The sequence below is a fragment of the Mixia osmundae genome, assembly GCF_000708205.1.
Source record: "Mixia osmundae IAM 14324 unplaced genomic scaffold scaffold_1, whole genome shotgun sequence".
Lineage (NCBI taxonomy): Eukaryota > Fungi > Basidiomycota > Mixiomycetes > Mixiales > Mixiaceae > Mixia > Mixia osmundae.
This window is the reverse complement of record NW_014575563.1, coordinates 915,424-941,323: the sequence shown is the minus strand read 5'-3', so window position 1 is coordinate 941,323 and position 25,900 is coordinate 915,424. Positions and strand designations below refer to the sequence as shown.

The 25,900-nt window shown below is 55.3% G+C and overlaps 14 protein-coding genes across 14 annotated transcripts; 7 read left to right on the top strand and 7 right to left on the bottom strand.

Moving 5' to 3' along the window:
• Window positions 1–60: 60 nt before the first annotated feature.
• Window positions 61–1,037, top strand: L969DRAFT_14465 (uncharacterized protein; the record flags this gene model as incomplete). The annotated part of the gene is made up of 4 exons (XM_014714892.1): window positions 61–382; window positions 440–488; window positions 541–629; window positions 682–1,037. 4 exons carry the CDS (start codon window positions 61–63, stop codon window positions 1,035–1,037), a joined length of 816 nt encoding a protein of 271 aa, XP_014570378.1.
• Window positions 1,038–1,080: 43 nt separating this feature from the next.
• Window positions 1,081–2,637, bottom strand: L969DRAFT_43785 (uncharacterized protein; the record flags this gene model as incomplete). The annotated part of the gene is made up of 5 exons (XM_014715398.1): window positions 1,081–1,251; window positions 1,303–1,964; window positions 2,019–2,165; window positions 2,216–2,349; window positions 2,402–2,637. 5 exons carry the CDS (start codon window positions 2,635–2,637, stop codon window positions 1,081–1,083), a joined length of 1,350 nt encoding a protein of 449 aa, XP_014570884.1.
• A 166-nt stretch (window positions 2,638–2,803) lies between these two features.
• On the top strand, window positions 2,804–3,068 carry L969DRAFT_44161 (uncharacterized protein; the record flags this gene model as incomplete). The annotated part of the gene is made up of 2 exons (XM_014715397.1): window positions 2,804–2,839; window positions 2,886–3,068. The coding sequence occupies 2 exons, from the start codon at window positions 2,804–2,806 to the stop codon at window positions 3,066–3,068; spliced, it is 219 nt and encodes a 72-aa protein (XP_014570883.1).
• A 15-nt stretch (window positions 3,069–3,083) lies between these two features.
• L969DRAFT_84116 (glycoside hydrolase family 16 protein) lies at window positions 3,084–3,893 on the bottom strand. The gene has a single exon (XM_014715396.1). The coding sequence runs from the start codon at window positions 3,861–3,863 to the stop codon at window positions 3,192–3,194; it is 672 nt and encodes a 223-aa protein (XP_014570882.1). The 5' UTR covers window positions 3,864–3,893; the 3' UTR covers window positions 3,084–3,191.
• Window positions 3,894–3,919: 26 nt separating this feature from the next.
• On the top strand, window positions 3,920–5,153 carry L969DRAFT_44482 (uncharacterized protein; the record flags this gene model as incomplete). The annotated part of the gene is made up of 2 exons (XM_014715395.1): window positions 3,920–4,798; window positions 4,854–5,153. The coding sequence occupies 2 exons, from the start codon at window positions 3,920–3,922 to the stop codon at window positions 5,151–5,153; spliced, it is 1,179 nt and encodes a 392-aa protein (XP_014570881.1).
• Window positions 5,124–6,667, bottom strand: L969DRAFT_84114 (uncharacterized protein). Its single transcript, XM_014715394.1, has 3 exons — window positions 5,719–6,667; window positions 5,423–5,671; window positions 5,124–5,373 (listed from the first exon to the last, which is right to left on the bottom strand). Exons 1-3 carry the CDS (start codon window positions 6,606–6,608, stop codon window positions 5,199–5,201), a joined length of 1,314 nt encoding a protein of 437 aa, XP_014570880.1. The 5' UTR covers window positions 6,609–6,667; the 3' UTR covers window positions 5,124–5,198.
• A 74-nt stretch (window positions 6,668–6,741) lies between these two features.
• Window positions 6,742–12,444, top strand: L969DRAFT_97785 (uncharacterized protein). The gene is made up of 8 exons (XM_014715393.1): window positions 6,742–7,006; window positions 7,057–7,200; window positions 7,249–7,324; window positions 7,375–7,483; window positions 7,537–9,799; window positions 9,855–10,679; window positions 10,736–12,184; window positions 12,236–12,444. The coding sequence occupies exons 1-8, from the start codon at window positions 6,773–6,775 to the stop codon at window positions 12,386–12,388; spliced, it is 5,253 nt and encodes a 1,750-aa protein (XP_014570879.1). The 5' UTR covers window positions 6,742–6,772; the 3' UTR covers window positions 12,389–12,444.
• Window positions 12,445–12,462: 18 nt separating this feature from the next.
• Window positions 12,463–13,525, bottom strand: L969DRAFT_91711 (uncharacterized protein; the record flags this gene model as incomplete). Its single annotated transcript, XM_014715392.1, has 5 exons — window positions 12,463–12,895; window positions 12,959–13,068; window positions 13,135–13,212; window positions 13,268–13,394; window positions 13,449–13,525. The coding sequence occupies 5 exons, from the start codon at window positions 13,523–13,525 to the stop codon at window positions 12,463–12,465; spliced, it is 825 nt and encodes a 274-aa protein (XP_014570878.1).
• L969DRAFT_84110 (uncharacterized protein) lies at window positions 13,466–14,769 on the top strand. Its single transcript, XM_014715391.1, has 2 exons — window positions 13,466–14,603; window positions 14,668–14,769. The coding sequence occupies exon 1, from the start codon at window positions 13,524–13,526 to the stop codon at window positions 14,349–14,351; it is 828 nt and encodes a 275-aa protein (XP_014570877.1). The 5' UTR covers window positions 13,466–13,523; the 3' UTR covers window positions 14,352–14,603; window positions 14,668–14,769.
• L969DRAFT_91710 (uncharacterized protein) lies at window positions 14,541–15,221 on the bottom strand (the record flags this gene model as incomplete). Its single annotated transcript, XM_014715390.1, has 4 exons — window positions 14,541–14,594; window positions 14,660–14,847; window positions 14,910–15,089; window positions 15,176–15,221. 4 exons carry the CDS (start codon window positions 15,219–15,221, stop codon window positions 14,541–14,543), a joined length of 468 nt encoding a protein of 155 aa, XP_014570876.1.
• Window positions 15,222–15,287: 66 nt separating this feature from the next.
• On the top strand, window positions 15,288–19,250 carry L969DRAFT_69152 (uncharacterized protein). Its single transcript, XM_014715389.1, has 8 exons — window positions 15,288–15,549; window positions 15,604–15,691; window positions 15,753–15,825; window positions 15,882–15,941; window positions 16,002–16,087; window positions 16,307–18,541; window positions 18,586–18,741; window positions 18,796–19,250. The coding sequence occupies exons 1-8, from the start codon at window positions 15,393–15,395 to the stop codon at window positions 19,160–19,162; spliced, it is 3,222 nt and encodes a 1,073-aa protein (XP_014570875.1). The 5' UTR covers window positions 15,288–15,392; the 3' UTR covers window positions 19,163–19,250.
• Window positions 19,251–19,321: 71 nt separating this feature from the next.
• L969DRAFT_44314 (uncharacterized protein) lies at window positions 19,322–20,279 on the top strand (the record flags this gene model as incomplete). Its single annotated transcript, XM_014715388.1, has 2 exons — window positions 19,322–19,550; window positions 19,600–20,279. The coding sequence occupies 2 exons, from the start codon at window positions 19,322–19,324 to the stop codon at window positions 20,277–20,279; spliced, it is 909 nt and encodes a 302-aa protein (XP_014570874.1).
• L969DRAFT_14455 (uncharacterized protein) lies at window positions 20,270–21,229 on the bottom strand (the record flags this gene model as incomplete). The annotated part of the gene is made up of 2 exons (XM_014714891.1): window positions 20,270–20,768; window positions 20,817–21,229. 2 exons carry the CDS (start codon window positions 21,227–21,229, stop codon window positions 20,270–20,272), a joined length of 912 nt encoding a protein of 303 aa, XP_014570377.1.
• A 242-nt stretch (window positions 21,230–21,471) lies between these two features.
• On the bottom strand, window positions 21,472–25,877 carry L969DRAFT_100755 (uncharacterized protein). The gene is made up of 17 exons (XM_014715387.1): window positions 25,483–25,877; window positions 25,248–25,432; window positions 24,607–25,190; window positions 24,256–24,559; window positions 24,042–24,197; window positions 23,947–23,995; window positions 23,829–23,898; window positions 23,647–23,780; window positions 23,263–23,600; window positions 22,947–23,214; window positions 22,743–22,897; window positions 22,428–22,689; window positions 22,300–22,382; window positions 22,065–22,245; window positions 21,861–22,007; window positions 21,644–21,813; window positions 21,472–21,593 (listed from the first exon to the last, which is right to left on the bottom strand). Exons 1-17 carry the CDS (start codon window positions 25,837–25,839, stop codon window positions 21,503–21,505), a joined length of 3,534 nt encoding a protein of 1,177 aa, XP_014570873.1. The 5' UTR covers window positions 25,840–25,877; the 3' UTR covers window positions 21,472–21,502.
• Between the last annotated feature and the right edge of the window lie 23 nt (window positions 25,878–25,900).

The window sequence follows — 25,900 nt, the reverse complement described above, 5'->3', positions numbered from 1 at the left end:
GATCTTTTTCCGAGCTGGAAGGCATTGTCGCGATCTCGCCAGGCGAGACAGACGAGCGAGATGGCAATGCGAGCAGCGACGCCTTCGAGGGCCATGCTGAGCGCACTCTCACGGACAAGCGTACCGGCAGCACAGCACCTCGCCCGGAGAGCGTTGCATGCATCGGCGAGAGCTCACTTGGCCGAGCACGTCGGGCCAACTCAGATCACCTCAAAGGGCACCCGATCCAACTCGCCACCGCATTCTTCTGCAGTCAATGCAGGCACGGCCGGTCAGACGCAGCACTGGGAGACCCCTGTGGCGTCGGATGTAGATTACAGCAAGGGTCCCTCTGCGCTCGACAAGGCCGCTCGATTGTTCTTCTTTACCGAGATTGCCAGAGGTCAGTGGTCGTCGTGACGTGCGGACGCAGTCGGCTCAAGCTATCGAGAACCAACAGGCATGTGGGTCGTGCTTGAGCAGTTCTTCAGGCCGCCTTACACGATCATGTGAGCCCCTCGTCAGTTCCTGGAGATGAGCTCGACTGACGCTGGATGAAAGGTATCCGTTCGAGAAGGGACCCATGAGCCCCCGCTTCAGAGGCGAGCACGCACTACGACGCTACGCCACCGGAGAGGAGCGTTGCATCGGTACGCCCAGTCAGTATACTTTTGCGGCGTTCGTTCTTACGTCTCTGGACAGCTTGCAAGCTGTGCGAGGCTATCTGTCCCGCCCAGGCCATCACTATCGAGAGCGAGACTCGCGAAGATGGTGCGCGAAGGACGACACGATACGACATTGACATGACCAAGTGTATCTATTGCGGGCAAGTCCTCTCCCGGTTAAGCATGGCTTCGGCTCATGTTGACTGGATCTGTTCATGCAGTTTCTGCCAAGAGGCTTGTCCGGTCGATGCAATCGTCGAGACCCAAAATGTCGAATATACGACAGAGACACGCGAGGAGCTGCTCTACAACAAGGAAAAGCTGCTCGCCAATGGCGATCGACTCGAGGCAGAGATCGCAGCAAACTTGCAAGCCGACGCGGTCTACCGTTGATGTGATGTGATGTGCATGCAATGATCTCGTGTGGAGGCTCCGATTACAAATTGGCGCGGGCATATGGCGAATAACTCTTTTGGGACTTGGCTCTGTCGATGTCTTGTTGAGTGACGGGACGGCATTCTGCCCCATGGTTGTATCCCATACGATCCCTCCCATCTTTGCCGCCAACTTTGTAAGATGCGGGACGCTTCAGAATGGTGACGACGGCCTGTGAGCAGGTCAGCAATTCCGCCGATGAGGAAGTCGCAGCTCAGCTTACAGCGCCACCCAGACCGAGGTTGTGAGCAAGGCAATACGCTTCTCTGCCAGATTTGCCAGGGACCACTTCGGGAACTTGCATGTCGCCACCCCATCCGCGCAGCTGATTCGTTAGATAGAAGATCATACCTAACCCTGTTGCTCCGAGCGGGTGCCCCTTGGAGAGCAAGCCCCCACTGGGATTGATGACCCATTTGCCACCATACGTGTTGTCGTCATTTTCGACAATCTTGTGGGCTTCGCCCGGTTTGCAGAGTCCGAGCCCGTCGTAGACCAGCAATTCGTTGGCAGCAAAGCAGTCGTGCAACTCAATCACGCTGATATCTTCCGGTCCCACACCAGCAATCTTGTAAGCCTCCTGAGCGGCTCTTCGTGTCATGTCGCTACCTGCCAGCTCGATACAGCTCCTGTCGTCGAACAGTCGTGGTGAATCGGTGGCCATGACCGAGGCGGCAATCTCGATTGCTTGGTTTTGCAAATTGTGCTTCTTGACAAAAGCCTCGGATGTGACAATAGCACATGCACCCCCATCGCTCGTAGGGCAACACATGCCTCGAGTAAGTTGCTCAGTGACTGGCTTGTCCTTCATGACCTGATCGAGCGTCATGTTATTCTGGAACTGTGAATAAGGGTTCTTGGTCGAATGCTTATGGCTTTTGGCAGCTTAGAAAAGCAGAAGTCAGCGCGGGTAGCTCTGTGCGAAAGGAGACCACATACCGATCTTGCCAATATGCTCCCAGGTCGCGCCGTACTTCTCGCAGTATTCCTGACCGCCATTGCCGAAGATCTGGGCAGCGAAGGGACCTGCCGAGATTCCAACGACATCGCCCATGAGCTCGATCGTCTTCTCAAGCGGGTTCGTGCCTGCGCACGAAAGTCAGCGCAGTGAGCAATTCTCCGAAGACAGAACTGACGATCTTCAAAAGTCGCCGAGAGCGAGCCGGCGGCCATCTTCTCGAAGCCTATAGCCATGCTACACTCGACCATGCCGTGCTGTACTGCCTGGGTAGCCAGCAAGAATGCGCTCGAGCCCGTCGAGCAATTGTTGCTGTTGAGGTCGATCAGCTTACCCCGCGTGATCCACCGGGCGCAAGACTTACTTGACGTTGAAGATGGGGATAGAAGTCATGCCGAGGCCATAGAGAGCTCTTTGACCGCATGTCGAGTCGCCATAGCAGTAGCCGGCGTAGGCAGATTGTACTTCGTCGTAGGTGATGCCGGCATCGATGAGCGCTTTCGTGCCTGCTTCGACTGCTAGCTCCGGGTAGTCTACGCGACCTCGAGGCTTCTCAAAAGCCGTCATGCCGACGCCGACAACATACGCTTTCTGTGGCATCTATGTAAGGCGGAAGGTAATGCGTGAAGGTGGTCAATGTCGAGCTGAAAGTCGATGCTTCACGTCACGAAAGTCTCCGTTGCTCAGCGCGAATACTTGAAAAACAATCTTGAATTCACGCCCGACGCGGCCACGCAGATTCGAGGTCCAGAGCCGTAAGTTTCAGATGGACTCAAGCTTGCGCCTGAGGCGCCCGCCAGAGGTGCATCTCTCCGTTAGCATGATCTTAGTCGACTGAAGGCGGGCAGACTACATCTGGCTCCTCTGCGCCGCCAGAGAAGCAGCTAGGCCAAACGCCTTCTAAAGCAGAAGCCGCATTGGCAACAGCGTACAGGCAGCACGTCAGACCGGTCATCCGAGCTGATCCTACGATGGCTTCCGCTTTCGATCCTACGGAAGATCCTGAGCTGTATGCTCTCTGGTGCAAGTGAGACGCTCAGAAAGGGCGAGCGTCGTAGAGAGAAATGTCGCCCAGCTCGAACGTATGTCGGCCTGCTTTAGGCGTCTTCCATTGCGTCGCGGTACCACCCATGGCAAGATCTAGACGATGCGCATCAGTCAGAGTAAGAGAACCCAGTGAAAGGGTGAGACAGACTGAGGATGAGGCAAAAGTCAGAGAGATCTTTGGCGAAAGGAGGCGAAGGGCAGCGACATTCAGCGACTCTCTCGCGATCGCTGTACCATTCCAATCGTACGCCATGCTCGTCTGCAGGCCAGAACGCCAGGCCAACGGTCTGGCTGGGCTTGTGAGCATGTGACTGAGCGTGATGCTTGCCGCCGTCCTCAGGCAGATGATGTGTGCCCCAATGAGCTGCATGGGTGACCTGCTCATCCAGACCGAACGTCTCCATGATGTCTACCTCGCCCAGCGCAGGCCATTGTATGCTACCGTCGATGACTTGCTTCGGCAGCAACCACAGAGCAGGCCATAAGCCAGATGAGCAGGGCAGATGCTTCACCTGTGCTTCGATGTAGCCTCGTGGGATGCCCAGCGGGGTCTCACAGATCAGCTTGGCACTCTTGAAGCTGTTGCCCTCTGGATCACTGTGGCCATGGACTGTCAGGTGCGAGGGAGCGCACTGGACCTGTGCGTCAGAGTAGTGCTGTATCTCCTCATTCCCGAAGCCGCCCCCGCCTTCATGTGCAGTCCAGCGTGAGCCATAGTCTGCTGACCATGTCTCCTGCCAGACGAGCTTCGCTCTGCTTCGCTTCAGCTTGTCGAGCATCGCCCATCGTCGAATGTCGCCGCGAACGATTTCTCAGGCGCAGCAGCGCTCAGCTGATGCTCAAGCTGCTACGATGTACATGCTGGCTACGAGCACCAGATGTCCTCCTCATACGATGCTCAAGATCAAGCTCGAGCTTAGCTGCCCTGTCCGAAGAGCACCGACTAATCATCAGAGCAGCCGAAGCGACGCTGTCTGCAGCCAAGCAAGAGACAAATGACATAGAGAGAGCCAAAGCCATCAAAGCCACCGAGTCACTCTCCGATGCTCTCGCTCGCTTACATACTCAGCAATCCACTCTGCATAGTCTGATCGAGATGGCTAGAGGCGACCCAGACGAGACAATGCGTGAACTGGCCGAGTTGGACGTCCAAGCTGAACAAGCCAAGATGGACAGCCAAATCTCGAGAGTCAAGGACCTCGTCCTACCTCGAGATGAGATCGATCATTCTGGTGCGCTCGTAGAAGTCAAGGCAGCGGTGGGAGGCAATGAAGCTGGGTTATTCGCTGGCGATTTACTGAGGATGTACGCACGATTCGGACTGCGGCATCAGTGGCCTACAACGATGGTCGAATCGACAACGCTTCAGGGTCTAGATGAGGCATACAGGGAAGCGATACTGGAAGTACGCGGCCAGGGAGCTTATGGCGTCCTACGTAACGAAGCTGGCGTGCATCGGGTTCAACGGGTACCCAGTACAGACAGCGCGGGAAGAGTCCACACGTCCACTGTTGCCGTCATCGTCCTACCTCTCGTCGAAGAGGGATCAAGCTCTTTGGATAATATACTCGATGAGAAGGATGTCAGAATGGAAGTCACAAGGTCAAGAGGTGCGGGCGGCCAGCACGTCAACAAGACAGAATCGGCTGTCAAGCTCACCCATCTGCCAACGGGCATCACTGTCTCTATGCAAGAGGACAGATCGCAACACAAGGTTCGAACCTTTACCGGATGAGCTTATGCAGCTTATCCTCGATGGCTTGCAACAGAACCGATCAAAGGCGTTTCGAGTGCTAAGAGCAAAGCTACTGGATCGGCAGATCCTGCTTGACCAGGAGCAGAGGCGATCTGTTCGACGCGGTCAGGTCAAGAGTAGCGATCGCAGCGAGAAAGTGCGAACGTACAATTTTGCTCAGTCTCGCGTAACGGACCATCGCATTCCGCTCACGCTACCCGCCCTCGATGACATTCTCGAAGGTGGCGAGATGCTCGATCATCTCAGTGCACGTCTCAGAGAGCTAGACGAGCTAGAGAAACTGGCTTCTATCGTCGAAGATGCAGGTGCATAGAATACAATGGTTCGTGTATGTGATCGTGAGACGGCGTGAATAGTATCAGTTATTGTCCAGACTGTCCTTGGTTTCCACAGCTCGGGCGGGGGGCCAAAAGACATAGTCTTGCGGCAAGGCCGGATGGTATGTCCGACTCCGCTTTTGCATCCGATATTCGACAGAGGTATAGATCTTTGCGTCAGGCGCAGGCAAGTGACGATGACGCCCCAAATTTGGCCTACATGCTGTGTCAGTCCTGATCTACGCGACTTCACAAGCGGAAGTACCAATATGAAGTCTTCCAGTGACCCGGCGACGTTTGCCATGTACGACCAAGAGGCAAGATCTCCAATAGCCACCAAGGTGAAAGCCAGCTGGCAAGGTTGTCATGCATGGGCGAGGTAGCGTCGACCCCTCGCCACCAATCGTCAGCATTCTGCTCGCTCAGATTGACGTCTATGCCGGAAGCGACGAGTGCATCCGCATCAAAGCGGATCTTGAGCTCTTTATGAAGTAGCAACATCTCGCGTACCATCCTGTCGTGCTCGTCAGCGCAGTCTTTGGCTAGTCAAACGGATCGCACCAGCCTAGTCCGACATTGGCCAGACTAGAAGGGGCGGTGTCAAGCGAGGATCCTCCTCCGCAATCTGTATGACAACCCGAGACCCAAACTTCTTTGACATTGGTTGTCGACCATTTCTTGGATTGATCGTGATGCTGCCGCGCCCTCTCCTGGATCACATCGATCGGCGTCTTGTCGAACGCCGACGCAGGTACAGGCACGTGGGGATTCCGTTCTGACTGCGACTCTGGCCGAGCAAAGATGGCAGGCTGAAAGCGTGTCCTCCGCTCGTCGAGAGCGAGCACTTGACGGAAATAGTTTATGGAAGTGGACGAATACGTAAAGGGCAGCGTCTTGGTGAACAGAACGCCCACGCTAGAGACGGTGTCGAAGCATCCCACAAAGTCCACTCGAACGTTGCGACCAAAAGTTGCCTTGAAACCACGCGCAAGCTCTCGCCCAATAAGTGTCTTGTCAGCATACATCGCATACGCCTTGCTAAAGTTCTCCTCGTTCTCGGGCATGAGTAGGCCGACCTTTTCGATCATGCCGGCCACACATCTCGCAGTGTAGGCTCCGCGCGAGAAGCCGAAGATACAGATCCGATCGCCTTGTCTCCAGTTGTTGCAAAGATAGGTGTAGCCGCCAAGAATGTGGACATCGATGAAAGCGGCAGTGGCCAGGTCGATGAGTTGGGCTGTCCACTTTGCGAGCTGGCTGAACAGTCCTGGAGGTGGGTAGGTACCGACGCCCGACTGATAGTAGATCGTCTGATCTTGGCGCGTCTTGTCTAGGAGTGCAGTCAGCTTGATAATGTTAGTGTTCGTTGCAGAGAATTGGTTCGTCGTGCCATCGAACAAGAGGATCAGTGTACGACCATCGGACTTGCTGAGCGTCGACGAGCTGGCCATGAGCTTGCTAGGATCACTTCAGCAGGCTGTCTCTCTTCTTCAGGATGCGACAAAAGGACAATGCGGAGAGTGCCCCGCTGAGCAATGATGTAAGATGAAACATGCGCGACGCGACTTTCGCGCAACGTCAAAACCACGGTTCACGGCAGGCACGCTCAGGCTTTATGCTGCTCGGCTCGCCTTCAAAGCGGCGCATAGGCGAAGCACCATCACTAGCAGAAGCAGCTGCGGCATCACTCTTCTCAGAGAAGAAGTGGATATGGCTGTCAGATGCGACGCACGGATACGTTCGCGGATGGGTCTCTCGCGAGTGGACAGAGACGGAAGCTGTTGCTCTCGTTCCAGGCGGGCGCAAGGAGACGGACTGGACCGAGGCCGTCATCGAATCATCTAGAGAGGTCAGCCGGGAGGAGTGAAGAAGTGACAATGTGCTGAACGAGAGTGACAGACCTTGCTGATACCGACAAACGATGTGTCACGCATGAACCCGCCCAAATTTGATAGAGTGGACGACATTGCTGATCTCACATTCCTCAACGAAGCAAGTGTAGTCAACAACTTGCGGCTTCGCTATCTCGAGCAAGCTATATATGTACGTTGACGAGTCCGGACGCACTTTCGCTCTGACGAGGCGGCGCAGACTTATTCTGGCCTCTTCCTGGTCGCCATCAATCCTTATCGAGATCTACCACTCTATTCGCAAGAACTAGTCCAGCGTGAGTGCAGCTCGTGGTCAACATAGCCAGGCCTGAGCGCGTCAAGGCAGATTATAAACGTCGCCGGAGAGAAGATGCGCCGCCGCATGTCTATGCAGTCGCACAGAAAGCATGGCAGAAGATGCTCTCCGAACGGGAGTGTCAATCCATCCTGATCACGCAAGTCTAGCTCAGGCCGGTTTGTCATGCATTGCTCACTCGTGCACGCGCAGTGGCGAGTCGGGAGCGGGCAAGACAGAGAATACCAAGCGTGTCATACAATACCTCACTGCAGTCGCGAGCGAGGCTGTAGCGGATCGGGCTTACTCCTCCTCTACTTCCCTCACGCCTGCACGTACCGAGGATAACCGACTCGAGCAACAGATCCTAGAAGCCAATCCTATCCTCGAAGCATTCGGGAATGCACAAACAGTTCGGAATAACAACTCCTCTCGCTTTGGCAAGTTTGTTCGGATAGAATTCGACTCAGCTGGCGCCATTGCGGGCGCCAACATTGAATGGTACTTGCTCGAGAAGAGTAGAGTGACGGGTCGAAGCCGCCACGAACGAAGCTTTCATATATTCTATATGCTGCTCAAAGGCGCATCTGCCGATCTGCGATCTCAGCTTTTGCTAGACGGCGGCGCAGAAAAGCAAGAATATCTGTCAAAGTCGCAAATGACGGTCGATGGCATCAATGACGCCGAGGCGTGGAAGGCATTGCTCGTTGCTTTGCACACCGTCGGCTTCAGCAGGGAGGAGCAGCTACAGCTCTTCAAGGTCGTTGCTGCCATTTTGCACATCGGCAATATACAGGTCTCCACCGATCGATCGGACCAAGCTCTTGTCCGAGATAACACTTCACTCGAGAAGGCGTGTCATCTTCTGGGACTGCCAGTCGAGGACTTCAGACGTGCAGTACTGACGCCAAAAGTGCGCGCTGGTCGCGACCTCGTGACGCAATCTCGGACGAAGCAACAAGTGACCGACGAGCTAGCAGCGCTATGCAAGACCATATACGAGAAGGCTTTCGGCAAGATGGTCGATCGCATCAACCTTGCGCTCGATCGCGACGTACCCAAGTCTGCTTTCATCGGCGTGCTCGATATTGCAGGCTTTGAGATCTTCGAAGAGAATGGCTTCGAGCAGCTCTGCATCAATTATACCAACGAGAAGCTGCAGCAGTACTTCAATCACCACATGTTTGTACTTGAACAGGAGGAATATGCAAGAGAAGACATCGAATGGGACTTCATCAACTTTGGTCTAGATTTGCAGCCGACAATAGATCTGATCGAATCCAGTCAGCCTATCGGCGTCCTCAGCTGTCTGGACGAAGAAGCGATCATGCCAGGGGGTAGCGATAAGACCTTTACCGAGAAGCTCGGCGTCGCAGCCCGGGCCTCGTCAAAGTTCAGCGGGAGTCGCTTTGCAGACAAGTTCTCTGTGCAACACTATGCAGGCAAAGTCGAATACACCACTTCCGGCTGGCTCGAGAAGAACAAAGATCCCATCAACGACAACGTCACCGCATTGCTATCTCAAGCGGCTGACGTGTTCGTGCGCTCGCTATTTGCCGAGTTTGCCGAGCAGACAGTTGCTGCGCCTCTAGTCGAGGGCAGAGACGGCCCTCGGCGTCGGGTTCGCCGGGGCGCTTTCCGCACTGTGGCGCAACGACATAAGGAGCAGCTCAATGTTCTTATGGCTCAGCTGCGATCCACTCAACCTCACTTCATCCGGTGTATCGTCCCCAACACAGTGAAGCGCTCAGGCCAGTTCGAGGTCCCTCTCGTACTTGATCAGCTTCGCTGCAATGGCGTGCTCGAAGGCATTCGCATCGCCCGACTTGGCTACCCTAATCGCTTGCCATTCATCGAGTTCAGGCAACGCTATGAGATTTTGACGCGCGGCGTATCGTCAGATGGCTTCGTCAACGGCAGGCTGGCATCGCAACGAATGGTCGAATCGCTCGAGCTGGATCCCACTACATTTCGTATCGGTCTGACAAAGGTGTTCTTCCGGGCCGGCGTCCTCGCTAGTCTCGAAGAACGTCGCGACACTCTCCTAGCAGACACATTCTCTCGGCTGCAAGCGACTTGCCGAGGAATCATCACTCGTCACGCGACTCGCAAAATACTACATCGAGCGAACGCAGTGCGTGTCATACAGCGTAATGCTCGCGTCTATCTCGAGCTACAAGATTGGCCTTGGTGGGATCTCTATACCCGCGTACGACCATTGCTGGCTGCCTCGAGGGTGGATGACAATCTTCGCAAGCGCGAACAAGAGCTCGTCCGCGCCAAAAATGAAGCTGTGCGTGAGAAGCAAGAGCGAGACAAACTTGAAGCGGTACAGGCAACACTCCGCGCAGAGCGGAGGCAGATCGAGGACGCGCTCCAGGCAGAACGTGCCTTGACGCTGGAAAAGGACACTCATTTGCTACGCTCGAAAGAGAAGGAAGCTGCGTTATACCAATCGGTCACAGAAATGCAAAAGGTCAGCTTATGTCGGCATAGCTCGATATGCGCTAACGGTCTGGTGCTTGACTCAGGATATTGATTATCTCGAAAGCCAGCTGACCGTCACGCTAGAGTCTCTCAAAACAGCCGAGATCAAGTCTGACGAGCTCGAGAGCTTACATAATTCTACACAAGCTCGTATGGCTCAGCTTGAGCAAGAGCAAGTCAAATGGCAACAGCAAGCAGACGCGATGAGCAACCGGGCCGAAAACACGACGGAGCAGTGGAAGGCTCTGAACGTCGAGAAGGCGGCCTTGACAGCGCAGCTCGCTCAACTCGAGCAACAAGGGCGGGAAGGTGCACAAGACGTTGTTCGCGCTCGACAGCGCATCAAGGTCCTCGAAGCCGAAGCTGTTGCTCAACAGACTGATCTCGCCCTCGAGCGCGAAAGCATGAAAAGACGCGCGGACATGCTCATCAAAGAAGCACGATACGCGAAGGAGCAGTACACCAACGCAACGCGCAAGGCGACGGGATACGAAGCGCAGCTACAGCGTAAAGAGCAAGACTTGCAGGCCTTATCAGCTCAGCTGCAGCAACAGCAGAAAGACCGCGATAGCTTGCTATCTGGTCGTGCACGCTTACAAGCTCAGTTTGACGCGATTGCGCGAGAGCGACAGCAGCAGATTGACGACTACGAGAATTTGCTGGTCGAGAAGGAGAAGATCGAGGGCGATCTGGAAGCTCTGCGCGCTTCCATACAGACACATACATCGGAGACTGCTCGACTCGATGTTGCTGCAAAGGCCAAAGAGGCCGAACTTGCCAGTCTTCGAGCTGACATCGCAAAGCTAAGCGGAACGCTGGCCCAATCGCGTCAAGAAACGACCGAACAGAGCGCCAAATTGCTGGCTGAGGTAGGCCTCGATCGTGTGCTCGGTAATCCGCTGACCCGCCTTCTCGGGTGCTACAGGTCGCAACGGCTAAAGCAGAGGCAAGCGCCCGTTTGCAGGCACATGAGCAGGTCACAAGGCAAGTCAATGGCGCAACAAGCAAGCTGCAAGACGCCGAGGCTGCATTGTCTGCCGCAAAAGCCGCGCAAATTGCTGCCGAGAATGAGCTGGCTTCACTTCGTGCTATCCAACAGGATGCTGGACGGGACCTGCAGGCACTGCAAAAAGACCACGTCTCAACCAAGCAACAGCTCTCTGCGACGCTTGCACAGCTACGACAAACGGAAGAAGCCAGCATCGGCCTTGAGCGCGAGAAGACAACTTTACTTCGAGAGCTCAAAGCGTTCGAGACGAGAGTTGCGCAGAACAACGAAGAGAATGTCGCTTTGCGCGAGCTTTGCAAACGAGCAGAGACGGACGCAGCTGCATTGCGCCAACAAGTCATGGCGCAGACGCGCCAGAACTCGGAGCTACAGGCGCAATTAGCAACCTTATCGATCGAAGTGAAGAAGGCGCAGTCAGCTCAGGATAAGACGGTCGTCGAACACGTGCATGTGCTTGAAGAAGCCAAGCGCTTTACGGATAGGCAGCTTGCCGAGACACAAGCTCGACTCGAAGAAGCCTCTCAGCATATTCGCAGTCTGGAAAAGACCAAGCAGCGACTCGCAGGCGAAGTGGAAGACCTCAGTCGGGCTTTCGAGCGAGGGCAGCCACGTCGAAGTGATGCTGGTCAACCAAACCCCTCCTCGCGTCATTCGCTCTTGCAGAAGCTGCAAAGCAACAATGCTGAGATTGCGAAGGAAATGGCTTCAAAGCTAGACAGATTTGACAAACCCAGCAGTAGTGCCAGCTCGGCAGCATTGGCGCTTCACAAAGACGTTGTTGATCTCAAGAAGCAGCTCGAGGCGCGAGAGAAGGAGCTGGCCTTGCACAGATCAAGTCAAGGCGGCATGATACGCGACGAATCGCAAGCAATGGCAAAATTGGACCAGCAGCGCAGACGGCTTGAGGAAGACTTGCTTGCCGAACGCGAAAGGGCACAGCAAGAGCTCGAGGAGCGTGATTTTGCCATGTCGGCCATGCGGAGGAAGTACCAATCAGAATTCGACCAGCTCACCGAAGAGCTGCAAGCACAGCGGGAGCACGTCGAGAAAGAACGTCAGGAGAACGCCGAGCTGAGTCGACTCAATGCTTCGCTCGACGCTCAGACAAAGACGATGAAGAAACGCGTCCTCGATATGGAGACACGAATGATGTCGGCTTCGCCTCGCAATGGGTCCAGCCTGTCTGGCGATGCGGAGACGCGCATCCGCGAGCTTTCAACGCTCTTAGAGAACGAGCGTCGCGCCCATTCAAGCGGCTATGGTATGAACGGTGCAGACATAGAGCGCTACAAGCAAAGAGCGGAAGAGAAAGCCGCTGAGAAGGATCGTCGAATTGGCGAACTGCGCAAAGCGGTCGAAGAGCTCGTCAGTCCTCTCTCTGATGCCGAGAGAATTCCACTGATGCAGGCATTGTAGCAACAAGTCGAGGCAGACTTGCAGCTGAACGCCCGCAGGACGGAGCGAAAGTTGCAAGCCGAGAGAGAGTCGTCAGCGCGTCTCAGGGCCGAGATGGACAAGATGCGCTCTCGATCAGAGTTCAGCGGTTCCAATGTTGTCAATCAGCTGTAGTGTATGTGTGTGTGTGTTGTACACGTGAGTGCAAGTTCGGGACACAACAAGACAATAAAACTACAGCAACGTCTTCATTTGTCTTTTGGCTTGACGACGATGCCAGGCAGCATCCTGCTCTTGCCTTTCGGCTTCGCGCCCGTCGCTTTCCAGCTATCGGGACCGAATGTGCTCGGGCTGGCGGGAGGAGGAGTCGCTTGCTCTTCTTTTGCTCGAGAGACTTTCTGTAGACTGGCAAAGAGCGATCCCGTCGTTCTTGTCGTGCCAGGCGCCAGAAGGGAGGGATTCCGTCTCGGCAGGGCTTGAGGGCCCTCGGGTGCAGCTTTCATATCTCGTTCTGCCTGGATTGCCACGAGCGCGCTCGGTCGCGCTGGTAGATTGGCGCTGGCCCTCGAGGTAGATGCCACTGGAGCATGAACCGGGTCATCCTCGTCCATGTCCGGCTCGGGCGTAGGAGGCCGCATGGAAGCAAGCTTGGCCTCGAGTGCATTGATCGCTGCGTCAGTTCTGCGAGTGCAAGCGATCCATCACGTCAGCAGGGCGAGATATGTGGAAGAACGAGAGACTTGCGATTTGGGTTTGCGTTGGTTCTTGATGAGGCTGAGTGTAGTGGGCTTGTGGCCGTCTAGCTTGTGTCTCCATGCGCCACCCGTTGCTGGTCCCCTCTCGTCTGTATCTGGCTGCGAAGGGGGAAGACGGGCAAGAGTCAGTCTGGCGCGTCCAGTTGGCGATCAGGGTGAACTGACGTTGTCTGCCCAGGAGACGATGAGCTTGCGGCCTCGTATGAGCTTATCGTGCAGCTCCAATTGCGCTCTTTCCGCTTCCTGTCGTCGTCGACCGAGCCTTAGACATGACACGTCTGAGGCAGCATTGACGGACCCAGGTCTGTTCGAATTCGACAAAGCCATAGCCTCTCGGCTTGCCCTTGAGAGGGCCGGCAGTATGGTAGAGCACGTCGAGTTTGACTATCTTGCCGTATTTGGTGAACAAATGGGCAAGGACGTACCTAGACACTGGTCAGTTCTGAACTCCGCTCGAGGGGACAGGAGCGATCACGCACTCGTCGATGGTCGAGGATAGGTTGCCGATGTAGAGTCGCTTGCGTGACTTGGACTTGATCCTGTCTGGCTCTGTCATGCTTGTGCAGAAGTCCTGCTACCTCGTCATGATGATGATGATGATGATGATGCTCAACATGGACGACGCCTTTGCCTCGAGTTGCTGGCCAAAGAGAGACGGCGCGGTTTTGCCTGCTTGCTTGCTTGCTAGCACGACGTTCACCTCACCTTGCAAGCGGTCGAGTGCATCGACGGAGATGAGCTTGAGTCTGCTGAGCGACAGCCGACCGAGCTCGCAAAGGCTAATCAACCTCACCCGAGCAGCCTGTTCGGGCGGCAGCAAGCGGCACTATGTCGCTCGCAAGCTAAAATCAGAGGATCCGCTCCACCCGTCCATCTCGCCCAATGCGATCTACTACACGCTCGAGGACCGCTCCACGCTGATCGTGCGACCTCCGCCATCGATTGCACCGCCGGGGATCGCCTACCCCATCCCAGGCGGGTCGAGTGCAACGCTGGCCACTGCCCACCACCACCAGTCTCACCCCTTGGCAGCACCTTCCTCTCCTGCAGCGAGCAGGATGCCAATCGACCTGCCACCGCTTGCCACCCCTCGCCCGAGGCAACCGAGCAGACATCTGTCAGAGGAAGAACTGGACAAGATGAGGGAGATGAGGACGAGTGATCCTCTCACCTGGTCGCAGAGCAAACTGGCAAAACACTTTGGCGTCAGCAAGGGCGTCATTGCCGTCGAAGGGTTCAAGAGCAAGACACCGCTTGCGAAAGAACAGGCCAAGCTCGTCAAGAGCGTCCACCAGAAGATGCACGATCTCAGGCAGTCTCACCTCGGCTGGCGGAAACGTTCGATCGAGGAGGAACGCAGGCGGCGGAAGGATCTCTGGTGAACAGACTGCAGGCAGCCACGACTTGCGCAAGGATGCATGCTGTGTAAACCCCTCATGTCGTGCCGAGGCTAGATTGTCACACAAGAGTGCATTCTTGCAAGCTCATCAGATGAAACGCGCACAGGCGCTACTCTTGTTTGCGAGGTAGACTCGAGCACTGCTCGATCCGGGTTTTTCCTCTCTTCCATCCTAGTTGACCTCTTCGAGTCTCGATCCAGAGTCAACGCCAGCCGGCTCGAGATCCTGCACCATCAACCAACGTTTAGCCCGAGGGAGCATGAGCAAGTCGCGCTACTTGAAAGACTGACCGGTACATCGTCCTCTGAGGCAGCACCCAGACCGCTCTGGATGCCCTGATAGCTTCTTGCGAGCGAGTTGAGGTTGGAGAGCGCTTCTGGGCCCATCTGGGACAAGATGCCCGGCAAGAGATCCGTGAGATCTTTCTCTTGTCCGTGTCCGTAGATTGCATATGTGTTCGATGGCGCGGATGCATGAACTGGTGGCCGCGAAGTCAGGCAGCAGCACGGGGGGATCGCTGACGCTCTCGAATCGACGAACCTTTTGGCTGGGCAAAATGGAGAACGGTGCCCGAGTCGTCGTCTTTGAACATGTTGACTTCCTCGATGCCCGCCAGCGTCTGGACGGGCAGCTTGTTCAGCGCAGCTTGTAGCTTCTTGTCATCTCCCGATGTCGTCTTTGCCTTGACGGGCTGCTTCCTTCGTGGTGTGCCTTTGCTGCCTGTACGCTCGCACACCATCGTCAATTTTTCTCTCCTTTTCGCCTGACGCAAGCTGTCGTCTGAAGCACGCGAAGAGTTGACTGACCCTGGCGTGCAGCCGCTTGCATGCGTGCAAGCTTGGCAGTATCCATGATGGCAGATGTCGAGCGTTTCTTTGCGCCGCTGATTCTGACTGGCAGGCTTGGGCGCGAGTGGCTCCCGGCCCGGTTGGCCCGGCGAGAACTGCCAATCCGCCTCACGCGCGGTCTCACGCTTCGAGCTAGCAAGCTCTGCATCAGGTCCACAGCCGGCTCGGGATCGCCATGGCCACACATAGAGAGGCCAAGTTCCCAGCGGAGCCGTACATCGACCCGACCCCGCTGCCCAAGAGGGTACCCCATGTGGCAGAAGTGGGAACGACCTCTGCGCCTCTCAAGTCGGCCTCCTTCTTCATCGGAGCAGGTTGTGAGAAGTACAACGGTTCGTTCTGCTGCTTCTGAAGCGTCGGGCTCAGGTCGTGATGGGTGTCAACAGATGACTTTATGCTCTGCAAGGCCGAGAACAGGGATCCTGAGCATTGCCTCAAGGAGGGCAGGAGGGTGACTCGTTGCGTACAACACATGTCGGTCTCTGATCAATTTCGTCAGATGTGCATCTGTCTCAATGGATGGGTCGCTTGACAGGATCAATCAGCTGCAGATCAACTGTGAAGCCGAATGGAACGCGCACTGGAACTGCTTAGAACGAGGCAACCAGGCAAGCTTGCCTCTTTTCAGCTGCCCGTTCCAGCTGAGACGAGTGGCCGCCCGCAGGAGTTCTACAACTGTCGCGACTTAGAGCGACCGTTCAACAAATGCGTCTTTGACAAGCTCGTCCGTCTCACTTTTCCGTCATCCTCTCAGACGCCTTGGCTCACGAGTGACCGAGCACAGAAGCTGAAGAAGACCATCCCGGGATCGCCGCCCGGGCAACCCCAAGTGCACGAGAAGCCAAACCAAGTCTACAAGCCGTTCCAAAAGTAGATCTGTCCTCTCGCATCTCATGCTCGCAGCTTTGCATTGTTTGTACAGCGATTGTCTCTTCCGTGTGATCCTGCTTGAATCTCAGTTATGCTCGCCGTGAGCATTTTGAGTATCGATCAGCAACGAATGGAGGCTCCTTCCAACTTCGAGCGACACGCGCGCCGACTGCGAAATTTCAACGCTCGCCCTTTGGCATCATCGTTCTGTGCCTGCAGCGTCAGATCGTGGCAGCATTGCTCCGCGGCACTGGCGAGACTATCACGCCTGTTCAGCTTGGCGAGGCGGTCGCTCGTCAAGCTCTCGCCCCTGAATGAGGCTGTCATCAAGCAGCGCATCAAACTCGTCAGACGACCCTTGCCCATCCCTGCAGAGCTAGCAGACGAGCTACCCATGACAAACGCTTCCAACGGTGCTCACAATCTCTGGGGCATCCAGTCTGCTTGTGGCAGGAGCTCAGATACTCATCCTGCTTTCTGGGTCGTCTTTGACAATGCGCGCTACCTCTTTACGCCTGGCGAATCGATCGCACGAGCGACGACGGCGCAACGCATAAGAGTCAAGAAGATCAGGGCTTGCTTCTTGTCCAGACTGGATCCAGATGCTGCTTCGGGCCTGGCGAGCATCATACTGAATGCGGCAGCGAGCGGGCAGAGCAAATTGCAGATCCACGGGCCGCGCGACGTTGATCATCTCATTGCGTCTTACCGCTTGTACGTCAGACGCCCGGCACTCAGCTTGTCCGTGCACGAGCCAGAAGAACGAACAGACTCGCCCGCGATAGCATACCGAGATGAAAATGTCATCGTCTACACACTACCGCTCTTGCCTCCCACAACCGATTCGACCTCTGTTGCGCCACAGGAAGCGGCAGACGAGCAACAAGCAAAGCAAAAGCGACGAGCAGCGATCGATGACATGTTCCGCGGTACAGAGCTAGACAGCCTCAAGCCCGTCTTTCGTACCGACGCCTCTACGTCTCGTGCATCATCTTCATCGCAAGGAAATCAGCAGGAACAGACGCCTGCTTGGTCTCACATTCGCTTGCCAGCCCCCAAGGCTGTTGACCGTGGACCAAGCAGCTATCTCATTGTCGGACCTCGCCGTCCGGGCAAGCTGTCGCCTGGCATGGCAATAGCCAGGGGCATCAAACCAGGACCGATCTATGCAAAGCTGAAAGCGGGCGATCCCGTACAGAATAACAAGGGAGAATGGGTCGACCCGATTGCAGAGGGTATCGTCAGCGGTGGCGAGTCGCCAGGAGCAGTACTGAGCCTTTGCTGTCCCTCCCTCGACCATCTGCCTGCATTGCTCGCAATCGACTTCCAGGCGCTCCTCGACCAGCATCGCGCTGTCTTGCGCATCGTGATGCACGATGTTGGCAAAAAGGTAGCAAAAGACAAGCGCTATATCGACTGGAAAGCATCGTTCAAACCCGATGTACTACACGTAGTATCAAGAGAAGACGACACGACAGATCACCTTCAGATCACGAGCTCCGTACTCAACCAGCATCGGCTGCATCGTCTTGATCCCGATATTTTCCCGCTGCCGTCCCATACGCCTGGCAATCCGAAACAACCAAAGTCGATCTACTGGGATAGCCAGGTCCGTCTTTCGGTCTCTGCCACACCTCGGGAAGGCTATGGCACCGATCTAGAGCATTTGACGTCGCTGAACCACCCCAATGATTCGTCGGAGATGACATCCCTCGTGACCTTCTCTGCGAGAGCGGGCCAAACGCGGACAGAGAAGGAAGACAGCGAATTGAAGGGTTTTCGCGAGTACGAGTCACAGATTGCTTCCGCTCGCGAAAAAGTTGCGGCTGAAGCTGCTTTGCTCCGCACGCGTGAACTCGCGCCTGGTGACGATATTATCGTGACGCCGCTGGGCACGGGCTCCGCTTCGGCTTCGCAATTTCGCAATTGCAGCAGTACACTCGTCCAAAGTCAAAAGGCCACCGTCTTGCTCGACTGTGGCGAAGGGACTTGGGGTCAGCTCTGTCGACGCTTTGGCAGAGTGGAAGCCGTCAAGATCTTGCTCGATCTTGATGTCGTCTTCATCTCTCATGCGCATGCGGATCATCACATCGGTCTTGCCAGGCTGCTATACGAACGGGCGAAGCGCAAACCTCACCTTCACAAGCCCATGTATCTCATCTGTCCCTACTTTGCCGAGGTCTACACGAGCGAGCAGCAGTACCTGACCAATCTCGGACTGAACGATCACGGTGCAAAGTCTGTCAAGATCCTCGATGCAATGTATCTCATCAAACCGTCCAGACGCGCTCAACCATCGCACAACAACGAAACGGCCAGATCAGAGCAGACGAGAAAGCTAGTACAAGCTCTCTGCGAATCTGTGGGCTTCAAGTCCATCGAGACGACCTTTGTCAGGCATCGCGGTCGTTGCTACGGCATTCGCTTCGATTTGTCCGACGGTTCCAGCTTTGTGTATGTTTGCCCCGCGCGCGTTGACTGTACTGACATTGGCGCAGCTATTCGGGCGACACAAGACCCGCTGACAGCCTCGTGCAACTTGGTAAAGGAGCGACTTTACTTATACATGAAGCGACGATCGACGACAGTATGCCCGCCATGGCTGCCGAGAAAGGTCATAGCACGTTTGGACAGGCGATGCAGGTCGCACGGAGGTCAGTTCCTGTGTGGTCTCTCCGGTTCGACGCTAAGCAGACCATTGACGGCAGTATGGGCGCAAAGTACTGCCTCTTGACACATTTCAGTCAACGCTATCCGAAATTTGTAAGCGTGACATCTTCAGCAGAATCTTCACATGGTCCAGTCTTTGTGGAAGCTTTCGATGGCATGTCGATCCGCCTGCAAGATTTTTACAAATGGAAGCATTACCTCGAGCCCCTCGAAACGCTCCTGAGGCGTATCGAGAGAGACGAAGATGACGAATCACCGCATATCGATGACGAAACGGTGCCTACTGTTGACACGATCGAGCCTGAGCCGGAGATCCAGCCACGCGGTCGAAAGCCCAAAGCGAGAAAGATAGGCGAACCTTCTCCATCCAAGCAGGCCAAGAAAGCAAAACGCAGCAGCTCATAGCTGGCTGGTGTTGTAGATGCAAATGCCGATGCTGCTTGCATGTTTGCTGAGGATTACAAAGATCATCAGAAATTAAAAGCGAGGTTCTGCTATCACACAATACGCAAAGGAGTACCGTCGCGTCATTGCCATCGCGACTGGCGGCTTGGCTGCATCTGCATGTGTCAACAGCCAAGCGCTTTCCTGCCCTCGTTACGCCCACGACCGAATTCACATGTCCTCACAGCTGCGTTTGCTCGGATTGATGCCATTTTGCCTTTGTCGGACCCCCTGGAAGTCAGATACACTACAAATTGGCTTACCCGATTATTATCAAACTCTTCAGAAGAGCATGCGTCTCTCAACGATTCAGCTGCACGGCTGCTCATCCTTCTTACGGCTGGTACAGGTTTGCTGCCTAACCTGCGCCTCTCTATACCTGCTCAATTGGCCTGCAGCAGGGAGCGGCGACCACACAAAGCAATATGACTTTGCCAATCCCACAGGCAATCTGAGTATCTCGATCAAAGAGACCAATATCGCAGACGGGATCGGACATCGCACATGGGGCTCAGCACCTCTTTTGGCTCGTCTCATGGCTGCCAGTCCGAGCTCTTTTGGATTAGACAGCCAGAGCACGCTCAGAATTCTCGAACTCGGCAGCGGCACGGGTCTGGTCGGCTTGACGATTGCAAAGCTTCTGCTGCCTTCAAACGCAAGCTCTCGAATCGTACTCTCCGACTATCATGAAGCTACACTCGACAATCTGCGGGCAAACGTGAAAACGAATGGATGCGACGCTGTGGCGAAAGTACAAAAGCTCGACTGGCGCCATGCATACTGCGACGAGACGTACGACATCATAGTCGCAGCTGACGTCACATATGAACTTGACCTCATACCGCTCATCGTTTCGAGCGTCTCGCAGCATCTGAAGAAAGGCGGCGTCTTCCATCTCATGATGCCCGTACGCAAAAGGCATGAAGCAGAAATCTCGGCTGTCCAGGCAGCTTTTGATGCTTCTGACTTTAGCAACAAGCTCGTCGCTGTCACTTCACTTATGTATTCGAGCACCGACGACACGGGCACGCTCGACTATCAGCTGGTGACGATCAAGTTCCGTGCAGATCACAGATAGAGCGAGCTCAAGTCGGCCTTGGCCTTTTGCTGGTTGGCTTTTCTCGCTATACGCAAGAAGTCGTAGCCATCTGCTCGCGATGGGCTAGCCAGACTCGCTGTCCACCCTAGCTCCGACCACTTGAAAGTCCGGCTCAATTCGTGAAGCATTGCGGGACTCGCCAGAGCCGAAGTCGCCTCTTCAGTCTGGCCAAAGTCGTAAATCTCTGAGGGTCGGGCTTCTCGTATAGCTGCATCGATCGAAGTCGCATTCGACAGATGAAGCGAGTCGGAAGGGAACAACAGCACAGTAGCAGGAATGGAAAGCTCTGTGGCTTGCGTGACGATCGCAGCTGTCAAGCCTTGCAGCACATTCGGCGGCTCATATGTCAATGCTGCAGTCGGCAGAATACGCTCATCGTCGTCCGACTGCAAGTAGCGTACGTTCCGCTCGCTCGCTTGACCTCCGCCAATGTAGTATGGCGCAGCATACGAGTCAATCACAGTCAATCTGTCCGCAACCTGAGTTCGACGCGAGCGCTCGAGGCGAACGACACACCTTTCTGGATTCGTGGCCTCGAGGATAGTACTGGCATAGCCCCAATAGTCGTCGAGACGTATGCCAGATGTTGAGGCGTAGCAGGCTGCTGTCGTTGCACCCAACTGAGCGAGAGATGCAACCTGTACGCTGCCAGCTTGGACGCTTGCTCCTTCGGCGTGCGCGCTTTGCAAGTGCTTTGACCACGCCGAGCCGGCTTCGCCGAGTAGTAAAACAAGCTCGCCAGCTGGACTCAGTTTGGCCTCTGCACCCACTGCAGATAAGCTGAAGGATTTCGCTTCTCGAGGCGTCTTTGCGGGCTTCGTGCGTAGCTGACGACCGGCATTGTCATCTTCGAACTCTGACTGGCTTGAGTCGCTCTCGATTGTGTAGCGAGCGGGCGCAGCGGTCGAGAAGGGTTCGTTCAAGTCCATCGTTCTCTGTCAGCGCTTGGGCCGCTGCCACTACCTGGGATGCTCAGCGCCCGCGTATGCCGCGTATTCTAGCGCGAGTCGTCGTGCAGGTCGGTTACAGATCGAGCACAGAATCTCAAGGATCATACGCTTCACCACGCATGCAGTATACTGAACGATGTAGGATTCCGCTCTGCATGCCTCGTTGCTGGCGCTGGGCAGTCATTCGCGTGATCACTTTTCTCTCCTGTCTTGCGGCACACGCATGCGCTATACATCAACAGTATTCATTTATCAGATATAGTCAGACTCGAGCTCGGCCCCGGAGTCGCTCGCCCCAGCTTCGTTCTCGCTATCGGAGAGCTCGTACGAGGGTCGACGTTTCCTGTCGATGTTTGTCAGCCAATGCAACGCGCTAATTCCATTTGAACTGACTTGGCGCGTGCCTTTGCGCGCGGTTTGCCGGTCGCAGGCGCCTTGCGCTTCGCAGCAGGCTTGGCGCTGCCTTCTCGTGGTGCTGCAGACTTTGCGCTGGCACGTGTTGCATCGGGCAGACGCTCGAGACCGTCCAGTAATTCAGCAGAAAGATACTGCGTGTTCGCCACCTATGGGCATATGTGAGCTCGATGGAGATGATTGCAAACGAACGGACTCGATGGGACTCTGCCTTTGAATGGAGCGGTTTGTAGATATCGCCGGGCATGCGCATTCGGCCTGGAAACTCGCTGAGGACCCAGGAGCGTGAAGACGCGTGTTGCTTGAGGCGATATTGAGTCAGTTCGGCGAGGACGTAGATACTCTGCAAAGTCGTGTCAATTGTGCTTCACATGAATTTGTAGTGACCGTGATGACGCACCTCCGTGGTTGAAGCGTCGTGCTGGTCTTGCACAGTCTTGCACTTTGCCGCGAGATAGTAGAGGAGAGACGCGTTAGTTGATGTCGCGACACTCTCGATAAAGAAGTCGATATACTTCTGCGAGAGCAGCAGACCTTCTGGCGTAGCAGCATAGTCTGGGTGATGCGCGAGCATGTGCAGTCTGTGGACTCAGTCAGTCAGTCAGAGGAGTCGCTTAATCGGCTGGTGAGCTCACAGTCGTACGAGCGCCATTTCCACTTCGGGATTGCCGACGTCTGCCGCATTTGCTGCAATTAATCGAGAGATGCCCGCGTTTGCCTGCTGGGAGTTCAGCAGTATCCCGTCCTCAGTGAATGTGCTCACATTCTGAATATTCTCGGCTTCCGGATCATGAGCGGTAAGGAACAGGATCACCCCAAATTCGGTAACAGGCAAGCGGCGCTGCAAGAGCCCTTTGATGACCGCGATCAGAAACCTGTTGCGCACAGAGAACACGGGATCTTGAATCGTCCATGCAAGGCGTTCGAATGCGCCGAAGCGGCCGGCTGATCTGCGAGGCAATCGTAACAAGCGCAGCAATGCCTTAGCTGACGCTAGTCGCATCTCTGCGCGAGCCTCCTCAACACTGCGATGTTCGCTTGAGCGCTGTCCTCACGCAGCATCAAAATGAAGTCCTACCTCGCGTCGCATACTTGATCGGCGGTTTCGAGGACAGAGGTGCATGCTGCGATGCTACCGAGAAAGACTTCCTCGGCCAGATCTTTCACAGCCAAAAGACGCTTGAGCAATTTCAGTGCCCAGTAGCCAGCAGTAAGGTCATCGGGGCTGCCAGCCTGCAGCTCTGACTTCAGCACTTGACAATCGACAGATTCTCACACCCACTGTAGCAGCCCGACTTATCGTCGTGAGCGCCAAATCCAGAGCCGTACGAGAAACAGCGCCATCAAAGATCTTGGGGTCGGCCTTTGCCAAGCCTGTTAGGCTCGCCAGCCGAGATGATGTTGGCCGATCCTGAGATGAGTCCAGCAGCGCATTCTGCAGCGCCTTGCTGTCCTCAGCAGGGCTCGTTACCGCTAGAAACCTTGCAGTAATCTTTGCGTCATTCGGAACGAGTACTAACAGGCGCTCTTTTGCTGCTGTAGTAGCGGCACTGCAAAGGTTTCAGCCTCTCATTCGATCAAGTGAGTTGACTCTTTACCTGTCAAACGTAGACTCAAGGTCGTCTGAAGCGATGAGCGCAGTCGTTATACGCATTGCTGGATTGACTAGACACTTTGGCGCGCCGGTCGTGATGATCATGCCAAGTGCCGAGACAGAGTCTTTACAAAGCTGCGGCTTCGCTTTGCTGACATGGGCAAGAATGCGAGCAAGCGTCTTGTCTGCTGCGGTATCGGCCCCAGCATTGAGTGCAGCGGCGTCGACGAGCGCTTTGATAGTGCTACGATTGATAAAGTGTAAGGCGTAGCGCTCGTAAAGACCATTGACCGTGTCGTGTACCTCGGGGATCTTCTCGCGGAGGCGCAGATCGAGTGCTCTCTGTGGAAGGTGTGAACACACGCCAATGCACTCGCAGGATGCTGACCTTGGCTTCGTGCAGACCCTTGAGTGTCGCGTCTACGTCTACACAGGCGGCTAAAAGCTTGAAAAGACGCGCGTCGTTAAGCTTGGCCAATCTTTGCAGGTCCGCAACAGCCTTTGCAGAGTCGACGAAGCCAGCTTTTCCTCGAGTCAGCCCACGCCAAATGTAAAGATGCCCTGGCTGACCCGACAGCTTCTTGATGTAGGAATGCAAGCCCGCGGCAATCTTGTCCTCGTTCTTGTCCATTACACCGCCCTGTCAGATCATGAGCTCGGCAGAACAACGCGATAGACGTCGTCGCACATTGTACTTTGCGGCGAATCGCAGGTAGCTATCCATCTCGTTTGGGCGACTGCGAAGAGCTTTAGCGTTGCATCTGGATGAGGCATCAGACTGACTGCTCGCGAAGATTGCCGAGAACAACGAGCAGGCCAAGTTGAGCGTCAGGCAAGCCAGAGCAGATGAAGATGAATCGTTGCAGCCAGCCAGACAGCTCATCTGACTGCTCAGGTAGCTTGAGAATCGTTGACAGGAAGATGGAACGAATGGTGTTCCTGTCCGCATCAACGTAGTACATTACTTGCTGAGCAGCTGGACTTCGATAACACGTACATGAGGCCTCGATCGACGGTCGAAAACACGCTGAGCAGGCTTGTCGGCACGTCTCCAAGCAAAGCAGTCGCGCGAGTATCCTTTGCTTCTAGTAGCGGCAGTGCGTGAACGTATAAGTTTGCAGCCGTCTTTGCTGCAAGAGTCTGTAGGATCGGGCGCTTATCGCAAACGCGTTCTACGAGGGTTCTGAAAGTGGCTGGCTGGACATGATGTCGGAGCATGTCTAGATCGATAGATGCAAAAGCCAAGAGCGCTGCTTGTCTGACTTTGTCGTCTGGCTCCTGAAGCTTGATGCAAAGATGATCTGCTGTCCGAATCAGCCTGATACGAGAAATAGACAATACGACTCGCTGTCCAGATCAGTCGATTGGAATGGGTGAGCCTTCCACACTGGGATAAGATACTTGAGCGCGGCGATCCGCACGCTAGGCTCGGAGTCATAAAGGCGTCGCAGCCAAAGGTCCCAAATACGTGGATATGCGCGGGTAAAATCTTCTCTCGTCGACGTCTGTGCGAGCATTCGAGCGAAACTATGTGTGGCAAGCGTGCGGACTTTGACATCGCGCGAACCGAGTTGTGACTCTAGCTGCGGTATTACAGACAGCAGAACGGGCGAGGCATGCTGTGCGATAGCGATGATGACCTCATGCGCGTTCTCGAGCTCGTCCATGTCGAAGGCAGCAGATTGGCCGGCGTCATCTGTCGATGCCGTATTGAGCAGAAGCTCTGCAAAGTATTGGCCGACATTGCGCTGGAGTCTATCTGAAGTCTTGATGAGTACTTGTGACGCGGTCTTGAGGGCAGCTGGAGGACGATCAGGCTCGAATTGGCTCAGAATTGTTGTCAGTAGATCGGTGGAGATGGTCTGGGCCTCATCGATGAGGTGGACAAGTATATCGCCGATTGCTGACCGAATCTCAGCCGGCAAGTCGATACTGTCGCGGCTACCTAGCTCAGAAAGACCATGCGAGTCTGATGAGCGCGTCACGTACGCTGTATACGTGAAGAGATCTTCAAAGATTGTGATGAGGAGAGCATCCGCGCTCGGCAGATCGCAAACAAGGACGATGCTCTTGACCGCTGCAAACGACTCGAGCAGATAGAAGTACTGCGGGTGATAAGTCGTAGCACCTGACTTGAGGCAGGCCAGTTGTCGAAAGGTGAATTGGAATATCAACTGCCGCAAGAGGTCAAGCAGGATCGAAGTGACAGCTCGCACGGACTCACTTTGAGCTCATCCGCAGTGTAGGGAGCGTCCGGCGCGTAGAGTCGCAGGATGTCGGCAAGACAGCAAGCTAGGTAGGCCTTGACTCCTCTGTCCTTGGAATGAACGATAAGAGAGGCATGAACGAGTTCAGCTTTGACTGTGTCTAGCGAAGCGATCTCCACTGCGCCTTGCTCGAGTTGACTGAGCTCAGCGTGAAGCTCCTTGAGTCGCTTGACGAGCTCTGGAGCAGTCAACTTGTTCGTCTCGCTCGAATTGGATCCTGACGTCGTCCTCGTTCGCTTCGAGTCCTGTCGCGCAGGTTCGATCAATGCCAGACCGAAATTGAGCTTGGCCAGCTCCTGCTCGATGCCTGCCATGATAGGGAGCGGCGCAAGATCACGCTTCTACGCGTGACGCGTCGGTAATTGGGAAAGTCGG